At 40.5% G+C, this 25,494-nt stretch overlaps 1 protein-coding gene and 1 pseudogene across 2 annotated transcripts in view; one reads left to right on the plus strand and one right to left on the minus strand.

The window, feature by feature from the left end:
- The window catches only part of CCL28 (C-C motif chemokine ligand 28), a 53,642-nt gene that overhangs the window by 11,472 nt on the left and 16,676 nt on the right, over nucleotides 1–25,494 (plus strand). The window contains exons 2-3 of one of the 2 annotated variants that reach the window (XR_002482628.1): nucleotides 16,579–16,705; nucleotides 23,006–23,390. Coding sequence is in view for 1 of the 2 variants with exons in the window: in XM_008069603.2 (XP_008067794.1) it covers nucleotides 16,579–16,705; nucleotides 23,006–23,198 (320 nt within the window). In the remaining variant the exon portion in view is untranslated. Of the gene's footprint in view, nucleotides 1–16,578; nucleotides 16,706–23,005; nucleotides 23,399–25,494 lie in introns of those variants that run through there. The other variant, XM_008069603.2, reaches the window with a different exon arrangement.
- Nucleotides 2,967–15,484, minus strand: LOC103272124 (annotated as a pseudogene).

Below are 25,494 nucleotides of genomic sequence, written 5' to 3' on the forward strand. Positions count from 1 at the left end.
CTGCTGGGCTCTGGCGATCCTTCCACCTCAGCCTTCCAAGTAGCCGGAACTACAGGTGCGCGCTACCACGCCTGGCTAATTTTTTTTTTATTTATTGTAGAGATGAGTTCTCGCCAAGTAGCCCAGGCGGGTCTTGAACCCGCGGACTCAGGCAATCCACTCACCTCAGCCTCCCAAAGGCAAGGGATTACAGGCTGAGCCACCGAGCCCGTTTTAGATTGGTACTTTTTAAGTTCAACAAATCAGACATTGAAAACATCCAGTAATACCCAGCCAGCTGCCCTTGATGGTTTAGTCCATTGACTGAGTACTGCCTCAGAAGGAACTGCCCTGCTCCAATTGTGGGAACACCCTAACCGAATTGGACGCCCTGGAGAAACTTAAAGGGGGAGACCATACATTCATCATACTGAGGTGGAGCCAATGCTCCACTGCCATTCTCAAAATCCTAAGCAGCAATTAATGACTTGGGGAGCCAACACTCCTGGTGCTGGAGAAAGGGGAGGAAGAGGGCTTAAAACACTTATAAAGCCTATGTCGTTATCTTTTTCTTTCTGAGTCTTATGATCCTGGAAAGGGGGGTTCCTTTTCCCACTTCTTGGTATCATTAACTGAGATCCCTCATGAGCTGAATCTTTATTATACAATAACATAAAGGCTTAAACATATAGCATTTCATCCCACTTTCTAGATCTTTGGCAGAATAACTAATTATTTATTTATTTATTTATGAGTTGGAGTCTCACTCTGTCGCCCAGACTGGAGTGCAATGGCCACTCCCGGCCACTGCAGCCTCGACCTGCTGGGCTCCTGTGATCTTTCCGCCTTGGCCTTCCAAGTAGCCGGAATTACAGGCACGCACTACCACGTCTGGCTGATTTTTTGTTTTATTGTAGAGATGAGGTTTTGCCTGCCCAGGCAGGTCTCAAACCCGCGGGCTCAGGCAATCCACTCACCTCAGCCTCCCAAAGGCGTGGGGATTGCAGGCTGAGCCACCGAGCCCGGCTAGAATAACTAATTATAATATAGTATTATAATTCAACTTACCATTCAAGGATCAGCGTTCTCCAGATTCTAAGATAGGCCTGGTAGTATATATTCTTTTGTCATGGGCTTGTAACTGTAGGTGTTCCATTCAGTCAAGATACAACCCAAAGGACTTTTAGATGGAATAGAAACTCAGATCCCATCTTTAAGGGAAAAGAGAATACAGATACAAAAAATCTCAAGACAAACTGAGTTCTCTCAAACTAATTTCTGCAGAGGGAGACTGGAAAGACCAACCAGTAACACAAATGGCCAGTATTTGGTCTAAATGGCATAAAAGCCCAAATGGCAAAGACAGAGGATTCCCAGTGTGCCCACTGGTTTGACTTGCCCAGTCTTGAAGCCCATCAACTTCCCCAAATACCATTTTCCTTACACCCACAAAACATTGAAGGTAGCTGATGCCACAAGAGGAAAACAAGGGAGAAACCCCCAAGAAAATGGCTCTCAGCTGGAATATTCCCAGAATCCCAACGATGGAATCAACTAGCCACCAGCAGTTGTTGCTGCATCTGTTAACATAAACAGGTATGCCCTGCTGCACTGCCTAGTCACCTGCTCCATCTGTTGGAAGCCAGACAGGCTAAACAGCTAAGGGCACACAGCTTCCCTGACCAGCCATCAAAAACTGTAATCAAACACAGGTTTGACCACTCTCAAGCTAACCATGAACTAAGCAGTGGGCTGCAGTATCTGGCTACCAGTTTTGATTACCATCTCTCCACCTTTGATGAGCTAAGGGGGTGTCTAGTTACAAGGTTTGATTAAAATTATCTCTCAACCTTCTAAGGTCACAGGGGCCTTCTAAATAAAGTTATTGGCTAACTAGATTTGGGCTTTTCTTAGAACATGATGTCTATTTTGGATAATTCCCTATTGTTTCTGTGATTTGCCTCAGTGGTAAACGTACATTCCAGCTCACGACGTGGTCAGGTCTAGTGTGCCTGATCCATAGGGTGAAGGTCGTGTACCGATAAGAAAGATGTCTGAAGGTTTACCCTATTTTAATTTAAACTGCCTTCAATAAGTTTATCTACGTCTAGCCTGCACTGAATAACCTGCCTCAATGGCAAAAGCAGGGAGTTCCTATACAAAAATAGCCTACGGTAAGAATTAGGGAACACATGCACAACTAATTTTCTTCCTGCGGTTCTATGAAGGGATGCCCACGGGAGACCGACCTGGACCGGGGCACTAATGGCCGGGTACCTGTGCCAAGGACGCCTGTCCCCAGGACGCCTCCAGATCCAGGCGGAGGGGCCTTGCGCTGGCCGCCACTGTGGGGGTCAGGGCAGCCCCGCCGTTAGGCGCTGGTCGTGGGACTCCACCCTGCCCTTGGCGGAGTCCTGGTTATACCGGGGCCTTGTTATGCGCCGGTGCTTTCTCTGCGCTGCACGAACACGGGCAGTCTCCCCACCAGCCAGTGGAGGCTCCCCACCAGCCAGTGGAGGCTCCCACCAGCCAGTGGAGGCTCCCACCAGCCAGTGGAGGCTCCCCACCAGCCAGTGGAGGCTCCCACCAGCCAGTGGAGGCTCCCACCAGCCAGTGGAGGCTCCCACCAGCCAGTGGCGCCAAGCAGGCTGCACACGCGCAGAGGCTGGAAGGGCGGAGGGATGTCGCTCGAGTAAACCACAACAAAGTGCCGCCCGTTTCGTTGCTGCGGTTCTGCACCCCTCCTAGTCATTCTCTTCCTTGGGCTCTGGCTCCGGCTCCGGCTCTGGCTCCCGGACCTGGTTTTTCACTCCCAGCTTTACCTGTTTCACGGCCGCGGGTAGCGCGACAGCCGTAAAACACCGCGACGGCGTGCTTTTCTCTTTTGCGCATCCTGTTTGTGTTCTCGGGTTTTCTTGTCCGCGTTTTTGAATGGAACACACGTCTCTCGGTACATTTAATTGCATAACATTTAAAAATTTACATACTTACAGGTTCATAGATCCTTCACCACCATCCGACATTTTAAAGTCTTCTGGAATTCCAAAATCTTTATCAATTTTATTCTTCAAATCCAAATTTTCTTTTGGTCCAAGACTTTATTGGAAATATGTTATCAATCCATCTGTTAGCAACTTATTTGGCTACTTTATTTGCTGGACGTATTTCTTCCACAACTTGCGGGTCACATTCTCTGTATTTTTCTACTTCTGCTTTCAGCTGTTCCCTTTGGTCCAGAAGCGAAGACAGCTCTTTGGCTAGCATGGTTTGCTCTTCCGTCTCCTGGCGGCCAATTTTAGCTTTTTCGATGCTTTTTTGTGGATTTGCATGCTTTTGATTTCCCTCAGATTCCAGAACTTCTGACTTACGTTTCCGTGCATGAAGAGCTTTACTTGGAAAAGTCCAATAATAATTCGAAGCTCCAGTCCTCTCACAGTCCACCATGCTATCATCAACTAATTTTAAGGACTTCTTTTACTGACATAGCAGTCATGCATTTCTCTTTAGGAGCAATCTTCTCCATGTCTTTTAATTGAAAAACGTCTTTCAGCCGGGCTCGGTGGCTCAGCCTGTAATCCCAACGTTTTGGGAGGCCGAGGTGAGTGGATTGCCTGAGCCCGCAGGTTCCAGACCCGCCTGGGCAACTTGGCGAGACCTCATCTCTACAATAAAATAAAAAATTAGCCAGGCGTGGTAGCGTGGGCCTCTAGTTCCAGCTACTTGGAAGACTGAGCCCAGCGGGTCGAGGCTGCGGTGGTCGGGAGCGGCCACTGCACTACAGTCTGGGCGACAGAATGAGACTCCAACTCAAAAAAAAAAAAAAAAAGAAATACATCTTTCGTCTCAAAAAATATTCCCATCATGTGGGCACTCTTATGCACTCAGTCCTTTCTTCTTTGACATATCAGCGGGGCCTGTGCTGTACAAGGGGCCTACGTGTGTTTTAAATCAATGCTTTTAAAGCTTAACGTAACTCTGTCTCACTCATTATGATAAGTAGTACTTCCACTGTTTTCCAGAATAAATATTTTATGATGGCCTCATTAAATCTTGAGTTGAATGCATTTTTTGGTTTCTAAGCAAATTATATTTATAATATGTTTTATTTATTATTTAGATCCAAATGCTTATGCCGTTACTTTGTACAGGACCCCCCCTCTTCAAACACTAAGAATAAAAATGGTGTTGTACCTGCATATACAATAAGATAATGCTATGAAGCTTTGTGACAATAAAGTAGAAATTGTGAAAAAAAATGGACAATTTCTTAGAAAACTAATATGAGAGTGCCAAAAAAAAAATGTATGCACATTTTAAGAGATGTTTTCTATGTATTACTTTTAGTTCACCCTAAGCAGAAGTGTCTGGACACTGATAGTCCATACTTTGAGCACCTCTTGTAATGACAGAAGTCAAAGGTGACTCGTATTCATCTTTTGTTATCAGAATATATTATTACAATTTTAATACAGTTTTTCCTTCCTTAAAATGTGTATACATTTTTTTGCACCCTTTGTGTATCAAAATTGACTCAATAAAATATTTAAAAATCTAGGTAAGCCAATAATTGTTAGAGAAACTAAATCTAATGTAAACATCTTTCCCTCAGACACCAGGCCTAGATAGTTTTCGAATTTTTACCAAAAATTGGAGGAACAGAAAATACTTATCTTATACAAATGCTTTAAAGAATAGAAAAACAGAGAAAGAAACCCAATGCATTGTTGAGCTAATATGACCTTAATATTTAAAACATGTAAGGATGATATCAGGGGATAAAAGTATAGCTTAATTTATGAGCAGATGCAAAAATATAAATTGATAGCAAAACAAATAAAAGATCATATAAAAATTAATACATTGTGATAAAGTATGGTTTATGTCAGAAGGGCAAGGAATAAAATAGATTAATCTACCACAGTAATTAAAAAGTTATATATTGAGCTAGGCAGTGTTCTAGACGTTTAGCAAAGTAACAAATTTAAGGGAAAAAGTCCTTGTTTTTAATAACTAGAGAGATAATTCCATATTTATAGATGGGAAAATAGTGTTTTAAATTTTGTTCAATTCCAACCACAATTTCCAATATTTTTGCATAACTAAACAAGCTAATAATACTAACATTTGTATTAAAAGTAAAGAACCAAGAAAAGCCAAGACAATTTTGAAGATTAATTTGGCTGGGGAGGACTTATTATATCAAATATCAAAATTTATTAAAAAGTATTAAGACAGTGTGGAATTGATGCAGAGACCTATAAATAGAGCATGGAACAGAAGAGAAAACCTAGAAACAGATCCATGTGTATGTGTAAACATAAAGATTTGAGGAATGTCCACATAGCAGTGATATAGGGCGGTTCTGATGAAGAAAAAACATTCCTGCCAACAAAAGACTTTGTTGTACCATTCCAGAAGAGAGAAAACAATATGTTTTTGAGTAAGCAGTAACAGATTTACAAGCATGTGCAGTATCAGAAAAGTGACTATGAGGTTGGAATAGAATTTTATATGGCATAGCAGAAAAAAGAATAACTTCTCATCTCCTCAAAAGATTAATCATAGCAGTCCCTGTAAATCTTGTGAGAGATCCTGAGCTAATTCCTGAGCTAATTCCAGAGATATTTAAAAAATATATCCAGAGGTTATTTGGTCCTTGATCTTGGATATATACCTGTTATTTTTTGTTTGTTTGTTTTTGTTTTTGTTTTGAGTTGGAGTCTCACTCTGTCGCCCAGACTGGAGTGCAGTGGCACGCTCCTGGCCATTGCAGCCTCAACCTGCTGGGTTCCAGCGATCCTTCCGCCTCAGTCTTCCAAGTAGCCAGAACTCACACCCGGCTAATTTTTGATTTATTGTAGAGATGAGGTCTCGCCAAATCGACTGGGCGGGTCTCGAACCCCAAAGTTCAGGCAATCCACTCCCCTTGGCCTCCCAAAGCGCTGGGATTACAGGCTGAGCCACCGAGCCCGGCCTATAGCTGTTATTATAAAAACTGGAGACTGGGCTTAATTGCTAGAGAGATTTATCTCAATTACAAAAGTAAAGACTCAGATAAACTATGTCTCTCCAAGAAAAGTCTCTTTAAGAAATGGAGAAATGATCTCTTTGCCCCTTGTGAGTGAAAAAAAAAAAAATTTTACCCTTACAGTTCTGAGACAATAGGTATCCTTATGCAAAAAAATTATGTATTTATTTATTACAGAGTTGTGGAGTACAAGTGAGGATTTACTACATAAGTAGGCTGCATGCAGGTGAAGTTTGGGATTCTAGGTGGTCCTCACTTCTTTAGGTAGTGGACCAGATACCCTTTGTGTTGTCATGTGCCCCTCAGGAAATCATTTTTGACTTACAATATACATAAAATAAATTACAGATGTGAAAAGCAAAACTTTTTAAAACAAAATTCTATTTTTATGACTTATGACTATGTAAGGATTTGCCAAATAAGACATAAATAGCAAGCTATAAAGAAAAACTTCAAGGTTAAAAGATAAGCTACCGCCGGGCTCGGTGGCTCAGCCTGCAATCCCGCGCCTTTGGGAGGCTGAGGTGAGTGGATTGCCTGAGCCCGCGGGTTCGAGACCCGCCTGGACAGCGAGACCTCATCTCTACAATAAATCAAAAAATCAGCCGGGCGTGGTAGCGCATGCCTGTAATTCCGGCTACTAGGAAGGCTGAGGCGGAAGGAACACCGGAGCCCAGCAGGTCGAGGCTGCGGTGGCCGGTAGTGGCCACTGCACTCCAGTCTGGGCGACAGAGTGAGACTCCGACTCAAAAAAAAAAAAACCAAAAACCAAAAAAGATAAGCTACCAAATGGGAGAAAATGTTTTCTAATTACTGACAAAAGATTAGCATTCAAGATGTTTGAATTCTTATAAATATATATAAAAAAAAGAACCTGTCCAAAAATCCTGGCAAAAAGACAATTTGGCAATTGAAGAGCAAATCTGAATGGTCCATAACTCACTAATGGGAAAACACAAATTAAACCACATTGAGATACCATTTTAACCCCATCAGATTGGCAAAGTTCTAAAGTGATATAGTGAAATGTTGCAGATGTGCATAATGGAACTCTCATCCATCACAGGTATGAATATAAGTTGGTATAATCACTCTGTAGAGCAATTTGCCGGTATCAAGTAAAGATGCCTGCATTCTACACCCTAGCAATTCCATGTATAAGTCTGTTCTCCTGGAACAGTGGTTCTTCAAGTGTGTTCCAGGACTAGCTGTATTAGTATCGCCAGGGAAATTATTAGATATGCAAATGTTCAGGCCTTAACTAAGACACACTGAATCAGAAACCTGAGGGGTGGAAGGGTTTTGATTCTAATGCACGTGAAAGGTAAAGAACTACTGTCCTAGAGAATTTCTCACACAAGCCCCTAGGAGATATATAGAAGAACAATTCAAGTATACCCTTTTAAAAAGTGCCAAAATGTCCTAATTCAAATCCCAACACTGCCATTTCTTGGCCCTTTCCATCTTGGAAAAGTTATGTAGGTTTTCTATACATTAGTTAAATGAAGATTAATACAATCGCTTCTGCAGATAGTGGTTGTGAGTATTAAATGAATTAATTCACACATGGCAGTTATACTAGTGCCTGGAACAGAGTAAGCACTCAATAAATGTCTCTTACTATCATTAGAGTGTTCACTTCAGCCTTGCTTGTGACATAAGATACTGGAAATATATTACCTAAAAATAAAACTGAAAGCAAACATGAAATAGGATTAAAATTAGTAAAATCTGTATAATAGATATATGTGTTTTTATTATTCTTGGCATTTTGTTTTGAAATATTTAACAAGAAAAGGATAATAGTAGTAAAGTCATTATTTAGCTATTCACACCCTCATTTCATAGAAGAGTGTTAGTTTAGGTGAATTATTGTATCTTGGTTTAAATGTTTCCATAGAAAGAGGTTATAGAACTTGTGTTATTGATATAAAATATAAAGCTGTCTGGTCCCAACATACTTTTCACGTCATCCTCCCACGTCTTGCACAACTTGTACTCAAATTCTATATTCCAACCAAATTTGCATAAATCTGTCTTTTTCCACATTTGTATCTTTACACCCACTGTCTCCTCTAGATTTACTGCCTTATTCAAATTCTATCCACTTTTCAAGTGCTCAGCTTAAATGCCATCTCCTTGGTAAAAATGTAACTGTCTTTGTGTTATAATTTATAACTTCTATCTCTCAATCTTCTAGACACTAATTCTGTTTATCACATAGCCCTTGTCACATTCCACCTTATGTTATCAATGTCTTCTCTCTGCTTTATTTCACATTTGCTATACAGAAAGCAAATCATATTCTTTAATGGATCAAAGGTTGATACACTCAAAAATGTGAGAGCAAACTGATTCAAATATGATTCAAATACTGACTTCAACTCTCTGAATACACACAGCAGGTACCCACGGAGCCCCCATGGTCTGGGCTTCACTGGCCAGTGAATAGAAATGTTGTCCTGAGTCCCACCTTCTTGCCTGGAAGTAATTAGAAGGTTTCCTCAGGATCCCCCAGTCCAAATATTCTTGATAGTTCTGTAGGTTCCAGAAGAGGGCCCTTTCCCTCTAAGAGTCTGGGAGAAGGTGGCCTCATAGTATAGGAGGGGTGGTCTCTCACATAACCAAGAGCCCCTGCCTGTGGTTTATGGTTTCTCTCCTGGGCAGCTGCTGTGGATCCACTATGTCCACTGGTGGTTGCCCACCTCCTCCAGAGGACTGACCTAGTGCCTGCGTCTACTGATCTCACAAATGACCTTTCAAGGGAAATTCCCAGGCAGATATATTGGACTATGTCCTTCCAGGGCAAATGGGTATCTTTAAGAGGAGTTAGGGGAGGAGTGAGGATAGATCAGTTAAAGCCTTGCAGGACCTTGTTCAGTCACACCTCTGGACTCTCCTGCTTTATCAAGACCACTCTGCAAGACAGCTCTTATTTGCAATAATGCCCACATACGTATCTTCAGGGGAACCCCCCACTCGGTCAGACAGGTCTGTACTGTGTGAACTCCAATTCTGGAACAAAAACTCGTTATTACCCATAATATTCTGGGCCTCATGCAGTGGTAGCACCAGGGTGGTCTTTGTGGGCAGGCATTAGCCTTTCTAATCTCTTATCAGCTTGCTTCCCCAATCAAATAAAAGGGTCATTTAAATAAAAAATATGTAAATACTGAAGAAATATCATGAAATCTCTACTTCAGCCAAATTGGCACCCAACAGCGCTCCTTTATGGAAATTCTGGTGTCATAATTTAAATAAGCTGAAGGGGCTGACGATTCTTTTTTTTTTTTTTCCCTCACAAGTCTACACATCTGTTTTTGCTACACAAGATATTTAGCCCTGCATATGCAAGGCCTCAAAAAATTTGGTTACTGACTCATAACTGTTCCACTCCACGGAAATCTTTCATAAAAGGCAAAAGACTTATTCGTTTGAAGAGAAACCAGACAATTCTTTAAAAACAGGAGTATTCTGGCAGGGGGCTGCCTGAGAGAACCTCTAGAGGGTGATATGATCTAACAAAATCTTACCACTGCCCTAGGTCAAATCCAAACCACCCTGTTTACACTCTTCATTGCCCAGCTGTCTGTGCACTGTTCAAAGTATTTTCTGACCTTTCTCTTCTCCTCACCCTCACTCTCTTAAATTTTTATTTATTTATTTATTTTTAACACAATTGGTTTCTTGCTGTGTTGCCGAGTCTGGTATCAAACTCCTAGGTTTAAGCGATCCTACCACCTCAGCTTCTCAAAGTGCTGGGGTTACAGGCATGAGCCACCATGCCTGACCTTTTATGTTTCCTGCTGCTTCAAGTGGGCACCAGTCGCATCTGCCAACATATAGTAAATGCTGACCTGCTTCTTGCCTTTTGATAATTTATCTGACTGAGGCCAAGTGATCTCCAGCTGAGCCCATCCTACATACATTCATTCATTCGTTTGTTTGTTTGTGTATTTATTTCAGTTGGAGTCTCACTCTGTCACCCAGGCTAGAGCGCAGTGGCATGCCCGTGGCCACCACAGCCTTGACCTGCTGGACTCATCCTTCTGCCTCAGCTTAGAGATGAGGTCTTGTCAAGTTGCCCAGGCTGGTCTCGAACCCCTGGACTCAGATGATATTCTTGGTGCTGCCTTCCAAAGTGCTGGGATTACAGGTGTGAGCCACCATGCCCGGCCCCATCTTACGTTTATATCTGAGAAATGCAATCCAGTTTACTAAGTATATATATGTATAGGCCCTGGGTGCTTTTCTGGTTTAAAACTGTTGCTTGGGATGTGGTGTGGTGGTTCACACCTATAATCCCAGCACTTTGGGAGGCTAAGGTGGGAGGATTGCTTGAGTCCAGGAGTTCAAGACCAGTCTCAGCAACAGAGTAAAACCTTGTTCCTACCAAAAAAAAAAAAAAAAATTAGCTAGGCATGGTGGCACCACCTGTAGTCCCAGTTACTCAGAAGACTGAAGCAGAAGGATCAACTGAGCCCAGAAGGTCCAGGCTGAGTTGAGCAGCAATAGTGCCACTAGACTCCAGCCTGGGCAACAGAATGAGATCTGGGCTCAAAATAAACAAAACTATTGCTTGAATTGATGTCAACACTCAGATAAATCAAATTCCTAAGTATACATGTTTGGTTGTGATTCTTATTTCTATCATGCTTCTGAAAGTATGTTTCATATTTTATAGTTGCTTGAGTCACAACTAATAGCAGGGTCTGTGTAGTGGCTCTTTTGAAGCTAGTAATCTTCATCTTTCTACCCCTAGGGCCTAGCATAGTGATTCACATATGGTGAGATGAGTGGATCCATGGATAAACTCAATCCCTCATTGGGGTATTCAGAGTTTGACTTGGAAACTAAGGAAAGGAACAATTAGTTTTTAGGAACTCAATGCATTAACAAATGTAAGGACGACCAATGTTCACAGACCATAAAAGTCAACATTTTAAAGTGTAAAATTCAGCCAGGTGTGGTGGCTCATGGCTATAATCCCTAAACTTTGGGAGGCAGAGGTGAGAGGATTGCCTGAGCCCATGGGTTTGAGACCAGCCTGGGCAAACATGGCGAGATCTCGTCTCTACAGTAAATTTAAAAAATTAGCTGGGCATGATGGCACACGCTTTTAGTTCAAGCTATTTGAAAGGCTGAGGTGGAATGATCACCTGAGCCCAGCAGGTTGAGGCTATGTTGGCCATGAGTATGCCTGGGTGACAGAGTGACACTCCAACGCAAAAAAAAAAAAAAAAAGTGTAAAATTCAGTGGTTGCTGGAGACCAGCTCCAGCCGGGTTCAGGGTACCCCAAAGGTGGAGATGGCATTGGCGATTGGGGGGAAGAAGAGAGAGAGAGAGAGAGAGAGAAAGAGAGAAAGAAAGAGACTGGACTCCAGTCTAGTGCAGAAGCGAATGAGTGTTATTGGGAATTACAACGGGTCTTTTATACACAAAGTCAGATGTGGGAGGGGCGTCCCCCACCCACCAGAAACCTTAATCCATGAAAACTTAATCAATGATTGCCTTTAAACCCTTTTCATATGATAATCTTAAAATCCCATAACAAAGGATAACCTAATCCGTGACTGACATATTCTATAAACCTTTTTCATCCTATGCTGATTGATTTATGCCAAGCTAAACAATTCTATAGAAGCTTAAGTATTTACTTTACAAACGAAAGTGGCCCATCCCTGAATGTTTGGAATGTGGCCCAGTCTAAAGTTCACAGTGGGCTACCTGCAAGTAACCCAGCCGCATTCTTTCAACAAAATGGCTGTCTTCTAAAACTGTATTCTACAATTTACACCTTCAATAAATCCTAAGATCATGACCCAGAAGCCTGTGACCAATACTAAGGCTCTTAGATGTGACACGAGTTTGAATTATAAGTTTTGTGAAAGACAAAACTGCAGTTTGTGGAAGAATGGGAGCAATGAGCTTCTAAAGTTAGCTTGTGTTCATCCCAATCTCAGAGTTTCTATGTTTTGAGCTCACAGGAGCTTAATCTGGTTAGTGCTGAGTAGAAAGGGGGAGGAAATGGGGTCAATAGCTCCCGAATGCATCCTATTGGTCTCGGGTCAACGGTCCTTCCTGATCCCTAATGCTCAGTGGGCCTCCGTGGCTGGCTCCCAACAAGTGGTTTTCACTATATTCACAGAATTGTGCAACTATCACTGCTATCTAATTCCAGCACATCTTCATTACTCCAGAAACAGATCCTGTACTTGCTAGCAGTTACTTCTTATCTTGTCCCTCCCTCTGTTCCCACACTCCTGACCCCTAGTAACCACTAATCTACTTTCTGTCTCTATGGATTTGCCTAGTCTGGATATTTCGTATAAAGGGAATCATACAATATGACCTTTCAAATCTGGTTTCTTTCATTTATAATCCCATGGTACTCTAAAACATATCTATTTTAAATATTTTGCTGTGTTGTCATTATTTGTTTACCTGCTACTTCCCATTGGACTACTAAGCATCACAAAAACAGAGACTATGCCTTGTTTATTTCAGCATTTCAAATGCAGAACTCAGGGTCTGTCACAGAGTGAGCTTCAATAAATGTCTGTTGTATGAATGATACTTTTCCAGTCCTAGCAAATCTCTCTGACTGGTGCTTGGGTACACCGCCACACACACTCCTCATCTGTGTGACAAAAGGAAATCCCTTTACTGGATCTAGATTGAGAGAAAAGAGAGAGATCCTTGTGGTATGAAATAGCTTGCAGCGGGAAATGTAAACATTTTCCTCATTTGAGTTACTGCAGATTTCCAATATATCTAAATTGGAGGTGAGGCCGAACAGAGCTGTAAACACTTCATGGTATTTGTGTGGGTGTATTTCTACGTCTATTAACTAAAATGAATTGTTTAGATGTGATTAAAGACTTTTTGTAAACTGATTAATGTAGATATATAATTAACATATATTTGGGAATTGTATGTATATTCTATTTTCCTGGGAATTAAAAAATATTATATTAGATTGAAGCTAGGTTGTTACTGATCTATACCTCCAGCTGAGATTCAGTTCCAAGTGGAGTGTTGGACTATTCAGGGCAGATGGAGCAGGAGAAGGAGAAAGATTTTCTTTCAGTAGGTTTATTTTACATGGATCCTCCTGGAGGAGCTGAAACAGGGTCAGGCATTTCCTTGGTGTCCTGGGACTGGAGATGACTTGAGGTCAGTCCAGTGCTTCCTATACCACTGTTGACAAGACTCTTGCCAGGTTAGACTTGTCTAAGACACCAGGTTCAATGGATTTGACCTTAGATTCTGGGAGATACACAGTCCAGACAAGCATTTTGTTCTCTTTTACTCCATTGCTCTAAATATGTAATTTCGTCTGCATAGAATGATCCACTTTTCTTCTCAGACTGGTAAGTTCTGACTTCTCCTTTAAAACTGAATCCAGGCCTTGTACAATGGCTTATGCCTGTTATCCCAGCACTCTAGGAGGCCAAGGTGGGAAGATCGCTTGAGGTTATGAACTTGAGACCAGCCTGAGCAACATAGCCAGAGCTCATCTCTATGAAAATGTTCTTAAAAATTAGCTGACGGTGGTGGTGCATGCCTGTAGTCCTAGCTACCCAGTGAAAAGATTACTAGAGCCTAAGAGTTCAAGGTTTCAGTGAGTTATGATTGGGACATTGCATTCTAGTCTGGGGGACAGAGTGAGACCCTTCTCTTAAAAAAAAAAAAATTAAAATTAAAATTGAGTTCAAATTTCAAGTATTCTGATGCCTATCCTTCTTTCCTAAGTGAAGTTAATTTCCCTATCTTATGTGTTTCTGGTTTGGATTTCCATAGCACTATCTTTCCAAGAAATGTTAGAGGCTTAAAATATTACAAGTATTTTATGCTAATTGAAATTTTACCCCCTCTCTGGAAGTGATCATTGCTTATAAATTTGGGTGTATATGTTTCCATGTCTTCTCCTCTATATGCATGTGTGCAGACATGTGTACTGCTTCTGCTGCACCCTATACATTTTGATATGGTGTATTTTTGTTTTCATTTGTCTAACAACATTTTCTAATTTCCCTTTTGATTTTTTTCTTTGACTCAGTTATTGTTTCAGAATATGTTTAATATCCACATATTTGAGTTTTCCCATTTTTCTTTCACGATTGCTTTTAATTTTTATTCCATTTTGGTCATAGATGATGTCTGGAATAACTTCAATCATCCTAAATTTCAGACTTTTTTGTGGCCTAACATATGATCTATCCTGGAGAATGTTTATAGAAACAGTGTATATTTTTGAAAAGAGCATATATTCTGCTGCTGTTGGGTGAAATGTTCTGGGTAAATGTTTTAGGTTCATTTGGTCTATAGTGTTGTTCAAGTATGTTGTTTTCTTAATGATTTTCTGTCTGGATGTTCTAACCATCATTGAAAGCAGAGTACTGAAGAAGACTGAGGTGACTGGTGTTTAAGAGACAGCACTTGTGTTACTATCTGTTTCTCCCTTCAGATCTGCCAGTGTTTGCTTTATATATTTAGGTACTCTGATGTTGGGTGCATATATATTTGTAATATATCTTCCTGTTGAATCGACTCTTTTCTCAGTATGTAATGACCTTCGTCTCTTGTGACAGTTTTTGACTTATTTTGATTTAAGGCATTTAAATGGTCTCTAATGTTTTGCTGTAGTAAATAGCTGTGCACTCATCCTCGTAATTTGTGGCTCTTCGAAATACAGAATTCCACAAGTACAATTATAGTGGACCAACAGGGTTTTATATCTTAAGCATTTAGTTGCAAATCTGTCTCCTCTACAACTCCTTGAGGACAGGAACGTGTTGTTTTTTTAAAAAAAATTGTGACTAGCACTGTGCCTGAAACATTTTAACTGCTCAATAAATGTTTGTCAAATAACTGATGAGTAAGTGAACGGATGGTAACAGAAAATTTTGATGCCCAGAATGAATCAATAGATATTTTCAGTTTCATATTCTGCTCTTTATCTATTCCAAAGTTGTGAGCAGGCCTGATGTTTCCATGTGGGCAAGGCATGGACACAAAGATCTTCCCGTAGTCCATGCACAGGTACTTTTATTCCTTACAGCTGGCATATAGAGGGGCTAACCGTTTCTCTTAACCTTTAGAACAAGGACAAGCTTCCATTTGTTATTATGATTAACCCCTCCACCTGTAGCCACTGTTGGCTGTAATTTCTGTTTGTTAGGTTTTTTGTTTGTTTGTGTGGTCACTACTAATTTGGTGGAATGGGAAGTACAGTATTAGGTTGATGCATAAGTCCATAACATTTTTCACCTGCCCATAAAATGCATACATGGCATGATGATGGATTGGTCACAGTTCATCGCATTTGCCAATTCTTGGTTTGAGTTACATGGACCATCATGGATTAAAGCATTTAAACAATCTTCATCACAGCCCAATGGTCTTCCTGAATGCATAGAATCACTCAGGTCAAAGTGGCCCTCTTTGAAATGGCAAAATGGTTTTCTTGCCATTCTTTCCCCAATGGCATTCTCTCCAGATACGACACCAATGTTTTGAGCTGCCCTAACTCCCCTATTAAAATCAAACAAGAGAATGTGCCAGAAGTGTTTGCTTTTTTACACTTGACACTCCATCTTTTTTAGCCCACAGATAGCACTTTCTTCAAATCTGCAAAATACAAGGCGTATTCACAAACACAACATTGCCACTCCAAAAGACAAACCATAAACAAACTTCCAACACTGCAGTGTTACCATGCCAAAAACAAATACTACAAACCTAATGCATCAACCTACTAGAATATGAGGGCATGTGGCACATAGGAATTTGCAGATAAGTACTTTTGTGCAGAGATTGAATTCCCTTTCATATTTGTGTTGCCCTTATTTCCTTAACATAATGCTCATCCTAACTCGACTTCCTGCCTCAGCCACTCCTCATTTTAATCCATCTTGCTTACTACCGCAAGATAAATTTTTCTAAAACCCTTCTTCTCTCTCAAGTCTTTAGTAGTCCCGTTTCATAAAAGCTAAAGCTCTTTAGACTGACATTCAAGACTTCAGGATTTTGATCTCAGTCTATCTTTTGAATTGCATTTCCTATCACTCACTCTCCTAGCTACTAAATTCTGACAAGGTGATCTGTTTTTCTCTATACCCTAAATGTGCCATGCACTTTCCTTAGTCTGGCCGCCTATCTAAATCCTTCATGATTCAGCTGAGTCCTTCCCTGCTGGGAAATTTTCAAACCTGTCCTGGGGCCATGTGGCTGCTCTCTTCCAAACTGCGTGGGACACTCTGTGGACCTCACTCCTTTCATCTTTGATCTGTCTGCAACCCCACTGGCAGCATTGTCTACAGCTTTTTTCATCTCTTTCACTTTTTGTGTGTCTTTGCCTAAATTTACATTTAATCTCCCACAAATATAGTTTAAATTCCAGAAGGCAGAACCATGTCCTGCTGCAGATCTGTATTTCCAAAGCCCTCAGTGAGTGCTTGCCCCTTGCCTGAGTGAATTCACATTCTGCTTCTCTGGAACCTTTAAAATGAGATCCATGCCAGTGTTCTATAAACTGTATGATTTAACGTTTCCTTTCTTCTTATAGCCATACTTCCCATTGCCTCCAGCTGTTGCACCGAGGTTTCACATCATATTTCCCGAAGACTTCTGGAAAGAGTGAATACATGTCGCATCCAGAGAGTTGATGGGGATTGTGACTTGGCTGCTGTCATGTGAGTGCTCTTTGGCAGAGAGGCCTAAATCTCTACAGTGATTATTTCCCCAGCCAATAAACAATAGAATGGAAAGGCTATGCTTGACACTTAGCATACAAATAGTCATCCAAACAAGGGAGGGAAGAGTAAATATCCTGTCTTTGGACCCCAGACTTTCTGGTGGACATGCACAATCTCTCTGTGCAGGGATGTCCTGAGCCCCACACCAGCCCTCCAGCTCGCCGACTACAGTGCTGTGGTTAGGGCTACCTGCCTCAATCACCAGAAAGTGTTCATGACTTTCCTAAGTGAAACAAAACCCCAAACAGAAAGTGACTCTGGTATATTTCATGTCTTTAACAGTAACTTTACCTATGGCTTGCTGTTATTTTTACTTTTGGAATTCATCAGGAGCATGTTTCACAGTTCAAAAAGGAGAGTAGAAATTTCTATACCTGTCACAAGTGCTACCTGCAGTCCAATCACAAATGCCCTTCTCTGCTTTTGATTCTGGAGTGTTGGCTCATGGTGAACCCTCCCCACCCTCGTCCTGGCTTAACTGTTAAAAGTTTTTATATTTACATGTACTTACTATCACTGTAGAGGCTTTAAAATCTGAACTGTATGATATTTAGCAAATCTGGGTTCTAACAACAATGCTATGAGAAAGGCATAAACATATCCCTGTCACACCCAGAAGAAAGCAGTGACAGCTTACACACTTCACCTGGTGTCATACAGCTGGTGAATGGCAGAAATGGAATGTGAACTCAGATCTCTTTGTTCAAAACACTCTATACCTCCAAGGTCATTCACATGGGTAGGCGGGGCTACTCATGAAATGCTCTCCCCAAATTCCACTGCATTCAGGTGTCAGGCATCTCTCTGGCATGCTGGTTTTGTTTGTTCTTCCCTGAGTCGGAGTCTCACTCTGTTGCCCAGGCTGGAGTGCAGGGGCATGCTCATAGCTACCACAGCCTTGACCTGCTGGGCTCAGGCAATTTTTCCTTCTCAGCCTTCCAAGAAGCTGGAACTACAGTCGGCACCATTATGCCCACTAATTTTTTGATTAATTGTAGAGATGAGGGCTTGCTGAGCTGCCCAGGCTGATCTCGAACTTGTAGGCTCAGGTAATCCTCTTGCCTCTGCCTCCCAAAGTGTTGGGATAACAGGCGTGAGCTACCCTGCCCGGTTGGCACTCTGGTTGAAACACCACTTATGGTTCCAGGTAATGCTAGATAGCCATTTGGTGCTCCTTTCTTTGGGCTATAAATAAGCCCATTGCTTATGTCTGAGCTCCTGTTTCCTTCAGGAACCTCCTATTCATTCAACTAATTCAGCAAATATTTATGGACCAATGATTACGTACCAAGAACTGCTCTACATGCTGGGGATGCAGCAAGTGACAGAATGGTCTTTACCTGCCTAGAGTCTCCAGGATACTCTTTATAAGCTGAGTTCTGCAGATCATCTCTGATGATTTGAGATGATCTTTGGGATTTGAGATACATTTCTTATCCCTTTCAGAGGGATCTATCCATCACTCGACTTTGAGCAGCACGGCTTCAAGAAAGGATTCTTAAAAATTCAGAGGAAGAGTTTGTAAGATATCCATTAATAGACTTTCTTCAGAATGGGGGCTGTGAACTCCCTGAAATTTTTTGTTTGTTTGTTTGTTTGAGTTGGAGTCTCACTATTGCCCAGACTGGAGTGCAGTGGCCGCTCCCGGCCACCGCAGCCTCAACCTGCTGGGCTCCGGCAATCCTTCCGCCTCAGCCTTTCAAGTAACTGGAACTACAGGCGCATGCTACCACGCCTGGCTCATTTGTTTTATTTACTGTAGAGATGAGGTCTCTCTGCCCAGGCGGGTCTCGAACTCGCGGACTCAGGCAATCCACTCACCTCAGCCTCCCAAAGGCGCAGGATTACAGGCTGAGCCACCGAGCCCGGCTACTACCTGAAATTTTTGTGTATGAATGTGTGAGCACGTTTGTGAGGTAGCAGGTCCACAGGTTTTATAAGATTCTCAAAAGGATCTGAGAAAGGATCTATAAAGTTTAAAAGCCACACTCAGATTCAGATGTTTGTGAGGAGATAATTTTTGGTCCAAACTTTTAATAAGCATGACTGTCTCTGTGGGAGAAGGGAGACAGTCTGTGAGAAATCTGTCAGTACCTGCCCACCAAACAGCCGATCTTGCAAGGCCATCATTAAAGTCTCGCTTCTACTGCACTCCAAAAAAAAAAAAAAGAGAGAAATCTGTCAGAACTCTCTCAGTTCCAACCACTACCTGGATCCACCAGCTCCAGCGGATTAGTCATTGGGAACCAGTGTAACCTGTGCTAATACAGAGAATACATACTAATGAGGTTCCTTCTGAGGAGTGCTTCAAGTTCCCAACTTATTGGAAATAGTATATGCTTGGCTGAGAATCGACCAGTGTTTTATGTAATCTTAACGAACACTGTTGGTAATGGTTAGAGAGTGAAAAATTCATAGACAACTCCTGGATAGACAATGTTGTAGGTAATTAGAAACATCTGGATATTCGTGTCAGGTGGACACAGCTGAAGTAAATCTGACTGAGGCTACTCTGGCTGTTCTCAGAAATACCACATTTTCAACTCCTCTTAATTCCTTCCACCTTATTGGCATATGCTACCTTGGACTAAAGAAGGATTGAAGCTTGTAAGAGCTCCCATGGGACTCGGGGAAAAAAACAGAGGAAGTTTCTGTGGGTGTATAAGGGTGAGAGACAGATTCAGGGGGTTTTCAGGAGACACTGTTGGTAACAGGATTTCCAGAGAAGTTTATTTGGGATAAGCAGGTGTCAGATAGAGATCTGAAAGGCATACAAACAGAAATGATGTCTCACTTTGCTGAAGGAAAATATAGTTAAAAGCATGAGTTTTCATTTTTAAAAAGTCTCAATTTTAATTTTTAAAAAAGATGAAAACAATTGCTTGTATCTAAAAAAGATTTACTTTATTCAAGCACAACTTTGTAAACTGACCTCTCTGTGCTGATAAGATTTATTTGACCTGATAGCAAATAAAATTTGACTCTGTAGCATTTTTTAACCATAAATTACATATCCTCTCTGTTATGTTTCCCGACATTCAACATAAATAAAGATTCTCTTGTTTTCAAATTGTTTTACTACAGAGCATGTCTTCATCCAAAATGTCGTCCTTTATCCCTGATTAGGTATAAAGACATTAAGGTTTGAGAAAAGTGTTTAAGGTATAGAAAACATTGCTAGCATGGAAAATATAATTCCTAAGTAGCATGTAACCAATAACAACTAATATAAGTTAATTTACAGTGAATTCACTAGGTTTCTTTTTCTTTTCTGCCTATAAATAAGTCCTTTGTTTCACATCCTATAAATGATTATTGTAATTTTTGATGGCTGAGACAGCAGTTCTCTTGTTTAAATTCCTCTACAGTGACTTCATTAATGAGCTTCTGAATGTTTCTAAGCATAAATACATTGAATGTTTGCTTATCTCGGGAAGAGGCTGAAGTTTTCTTGAATCATACAGAAATTATCTGAGAAGAAAATTTGAGTTTTTAAAATAAACCTATCTGGAAGACTTGAGTGGTTTTTTAGACGTGGTGATGAAGGACCTGTGTTTAGAGGAATGAGTAAAGAAATAAAGTTTAGAGAAGATTGAAGGTATAATCTCTATGACAGGGATACCCCTTTATATCCATTGGATTGTCTTCAGCTACCCTCCTATGGGAATCATACACACACACACACACACACACACACACACACACACACAATCAGGATATCAGCCTCATGATCTCCTAGAGTCAAAACTTTGGGGGAACTGGTTGGTGCCCATCAGAAAGCTATATGGAGTTGGGAATGCTATGGAAGAAGTGTGGATTAGGGTAACTTCTTTCCCAACATTACATCATCTCTTTTTATTCTGATGAAATTCACATGAGATACAAGTAGTTTTTTTTTTTGATTTTTTTTTTTGAGTTGGAGTCTCACTCCGTCGCCCAGACTGGAGTGCAGTGGCCACTCCCGGCCACCGCAGCCTTGACCTGCTGGGCTCCGGCGATCCTTCCGCCTCAGCCTTCCAAGTAGCCGGAATTACAGGCATGCACTACCACGCCCGGCTGATATTTTATTTATTGTAGAGATGAGGTCTCGCTGCCCAGGCGGGTCTCGAACCCGCGGGCTCAGGCAATCCACTCACCTCAGCCTCCCAAAGGCGCGGGATTACAGGCTGAGCCACCGAGCCTGGCTGATTTTTTTTTTTACAAGTAGAGGTTTAAGTAGTTTCTAAACTTTAGGATTCTAAAACATCATAGCATCTCAGATTTGGGAGCTATGTTCTGGTATTAGATAATTTTTTTTTCCTTTAAACTACACTGAGAAGTTGAGGCCTCTGCAGTAGTCCCTTTGAAAAGCATCCCACTTGGTGGTTGTTGCCTCTTGTCCTGTGGCCCTCCACCTCTCTGGATCCTCTGTTTATATTTCCTCCATCCAGTTCTCTCCTTCAGCCTTAGTGCCAATGCCCCTCCCCGAAGCTCATCACACTTATCATTTTAATAAGAGTGGAGTCCTAATTATTTTCTGTGCAACCTGTGAGCTTATCTGCATGCTACTGAAATCTTTATCTGCCCGGGTTCTTGCTGATGCCACAGTGACAGGAGAGAGTTTTAGTCCTTTGGAGAGGATAGGAGCTTCAACTCCAGTTTTCTGTTTTTCCTTGATGCAGTGCTATATCCAGATTTTTTCCTATAATAGCAAACCAACTGGCCATAGTAAGACCTAGCTTTTCTTTTGAAGAAAGACCTCTCAATCTAATATATTTATTAAGAGGAAACACTTTTTCAAGTTATTATTACCCCACATTCTGGCTTTATTATGCTAAAGATCATTTATACCTTTCCTCACTTTCCCTCTATTTCAAGAGTTCCCACATTAACTGATAATGATTTCACTTGGGTCATCTTTTAAAAATGGCAGCCTACTCTCTATCCCCGTTTTCCCCGTGTGTGTGTGTGTTTTTCCTGAATAACAAGGTCAGGAATTTCAATTTCTCCAGACACAGAAATTTTGTGTATGTAGAGTCAGTGGAATCTGTGATGTTTGATAGGAGCTGATGGTTACTGATGGGGAATTCAAAGTTAAAATATCTTTTGTAACAAGAAATTCTTCTAGTTATCAGAAACTGTCAATGTGACCCTAGGGTTCTCTCAACCCATTGTGAAAACTTAATACAGAAATATGAAAATGACCACAAATTCTGAGCTGTGGTATAGATCTATATTATATTAAAAAGTTAAATGCCAAAAATATTTTAATTTGTTTTGTTGAAAACTTGACTGTCTTTATTTTGAACAATTTCCACTGCATATCTACAATTAATTGCTGAGTTCCTCCTATAAACAGGCCTTTGCAAGACACTTCTAGACTGTTCCTCCCTCAAAGAGCATAACTCCAGTAGGAGAGATGAAAACAAGTACTCCAATAAAAGATAGTAGACTAAGTGCCTAAAGAGAGATAACTCACCATGGATACCCAAAGGGAAGAAAGAAGGGCATAAGCTGACAGGATATAGAAATATCTTATGGAAAGGGATGTGTTTAAGATGGGCAGGGCCAGGCTCGGTGGCTCAGCCTGTAATCCCGCGCCTTTGGGAGGCTGAGGTGAGTGGATTGCCTGAGCCCGCGGGTTCGAGACCCGCCTGGGCAGGCGAGACCTCATCTCTACAATAAATCAAAAAATCAGCCGGGTGTGGTAGCGCGTGCCTGTAATTCCGGCTACTTGGAAGGCTGAGGCGGAAGGATCGCCGGAGCCCAGCAGGCGAGGCTGCGGTGGCCGGGAGCGGCCACTGCACTCCAGTCTGGGCGACAGAGTGAGACTCCAACTCAAAAAAAAAAAAAAAAAAAAAGATGGGCAGGGAGGATAAATTGGTTTTGTTGAGTGAAGCTTGGGGTCAGGGAAGATAATTTTCTCCTCTGGTTTTTATTTTTGTTTCCTTTTTCTCCTCCTCCTCTTCCTCCTCTGCCTTTTCCCTTTTCTCTTCCTCCTCATCTAGTTCTTTCTTTCTCCTCCTCCTCTTCTTTTTCTCCCTTTTCTCCTCCTCGTCCTTCTTTTAATACTTTCTGCTAATATCTGAGGTCTCACAGGCAGCAGTGTATGTAAAGTCAAGATCAAACTTAGTGGTGCTCAGCTTTAGAATTCAGTCCCTACGAATACGGTGTCCAAAAGTGAGAACTGCCTATAGGTACTAAGTTGCTATCCATTTATATTTTCTATTAGTGATTTTTTTCTTCTATTCTTCACAGTCTTCATATCAAGCGCAGAAGAATCTGTGTCAGCCCGCATAACCATACTGTTAAGCAGTGGATGAAAGCACAAGCTGCCAAGAAAAATGGTAAAGGCAACATTTGCCACAAGAAGAAACACCACGGCAAAAGGAACAGTAAAAGGGAACATCAGGGGAAACATGAGACATATGGCTATAAAACACCTTATTAGAGAGTTTACAAATGAATCTACAAAGAGAATTCCTCAAGTGAACTTGGCCATGGTTAGTTATAAATTTATCACCTGAATTTTCCTTATTAGCAGGCTATGGGGCAAAACAAAATATTAGTTTTTTAAAAATAAACAATTGTACAGCATGCAAATATAGTCAATCATAAAATTAACTAAAAATGAAATGAAAAGGTAATACTTATCTTTACATAATATTTTAAGGGGAGCATATAGATAGAATTTCTCCAGGCTTTTTTTATTATAGTTTCCCAAGCCTACAAAGAAGTTAAAAGAATGGTATAATGAACATATGTATATCTCTCACCTAGCTTAATCATTGTTAATATTTTGCCAGATTTGCTTTCTTTCTCTCGTCTTTGTATTTTTATCTATAAACTATTTTATATATACATTATATAACTTTTTGCTAAACCATTTAAAAGTAAGTTGCAAACATCATGACACTTCACCCCTAATTTCTTTTTGGTGCTATAACTTGGCAACCTCTAAGAATTAACACATTTTCCTACATAATCACATTGTCAGTTTTATACTTAAAAAATTAAAAATTTCATCTGATATATAGTCCATATTCAAGTTTCCTCAATGATTTCTAGGGCATTTTATATTCTTTTTTAATCTAGTAATTAATCAGTTTTTAAAATTCAGTAATTAATTGTTATATTTCTTTTTTTAAAGTTTTAAAACAGTTTATTAGTGAGAAGAAGAGAAGGATAAAGAAAGAATCATGGCAGAAAGACCTCTCAAAAAGAAAAACCACCGTTATATTTTAATCTAAGAAAGTCCTGAGGCCAGAATCTCTTTCACATTCTGGTTTTGTCTGATTGTTTTCTTAAGATCAATCAAGTTTAACATTTTTGGTAGGAATTTCCTGTGTGGATTTGTATACCTCTCATTGTATCATTTAGAGTTCATGAACATTAGAGTTTTATTTTCTAAATAGAAAACTTTAAGTTGAATATCACTTTAAAACATCTAGTTTGAGTAGCTACTATTGTTTGAACCGATAAATTCTGATAATGGAAAATAAAGTCTGTTTTACTCCCCAGGACATTTTGCCTCTCCAAGTCAGTTTTTGGAGCAGCACTAGCTAGGGGAACAAAGTTTGGTCCATGTGGGTCATTTCGTACTCTGCCTGAACAAGGAGTCTATGACTTTTAATTCCTAATCCACCTTTTCCACATGTTGAGGTTGTTTCCCACTGGGTCACTCTTCTTTTGGTCTCCTTTTTGTCCACATATATATTAGTATGAGTCCAATGTTAATAACCAGTTAGTAGAGACCAGGAGTCACTTTACTGGATATCAGGTATCCTGGACCTTTCTTTCTGACTTGTGCCAGGCAGTGGTGTCATAAAAGTGACCTAAATGTGATAATGGGACACACAGAAGTGTGGAGTCTGATGTAGGTTAAAACATCAAAACTGACCTTTGCCTGTTACCCCTCATTAACACTAATTTAGCCTGTGATTTATTTATTTTCATCAACAATCCTGAAAGTTTTGTATTGATATTTCCACTTTACAAATGAGAAAACCTGAGGTTCCTTTTATATTTATTATAATAATATGAATGTAATTTAAAAATAAATCACAAGTTTTAAAGTTAATCATAACAACAAACATTAATAAAAAATTAAGATTAAAAACAAAAACATTGGTCTCTAATTCTTTCAGTCAATAACTTGAGTTGTTTTCAATTTTGTCTCTCTTCTAGTCCAGAGTCACAATTCTACACAATTGCTGGATAAATGACACTGGGTTTATGTGACATATTTCTAAAAAAATTTTTCTGCAATGCAAATAATTGAAACTTTGTCTGAAGATAGTGTGCCTGGGAAACCAAATTCTTAAAGAAATTCCATTTTATGGGCCGTCACATGTGCTTAGTAAAACATTACTGTATCGCCGTTACAGTGCTTTGTACTATTATTGTACTGTGCATAAATACTGTTACTATACTATGAGTTACTGTATTATGAGTAAATCACCCAGGTTAATCCCCTAAATTTTTTTAAAAAATTACATTTCTATTGAAGTAAGACAGGTATGAGGTTTCTTAAAAAAACAAACATACAGCAGAATGTATAATAAAAATGACGTCTTCCCATTCTATTTTCCCTATTCCCAGATCTCCTTCCTTGAGGCAATTTCTCTTAATCTTTTAAAAGTATAAATTCTGGCCAGGTATGGTGGCTCATACCCATAATCCCAGTTTTGGGGGGCCAAGGCAGGAGGATCATTTGAGGATAGTTTGAGACGTCTGGCCTACATAGG

Source organism: Carlito syrichta, unplaced genomic scaffold, assembly GCF_000164805.1.
Source record: "Carlito syrichta isolate Samal-C Ts95f unplaced genomic scaffold, Tarsius_syrichta-2.0.1 Scaffold312137, whole genome shotgun sequence".
NCBI classification, from domain to species: domain Eukaryota; kingdom Metazoa; phylum Chordata; class Mammalia; order Primates; family Tarsiidae; genus Carlito; species Carlito syrichta.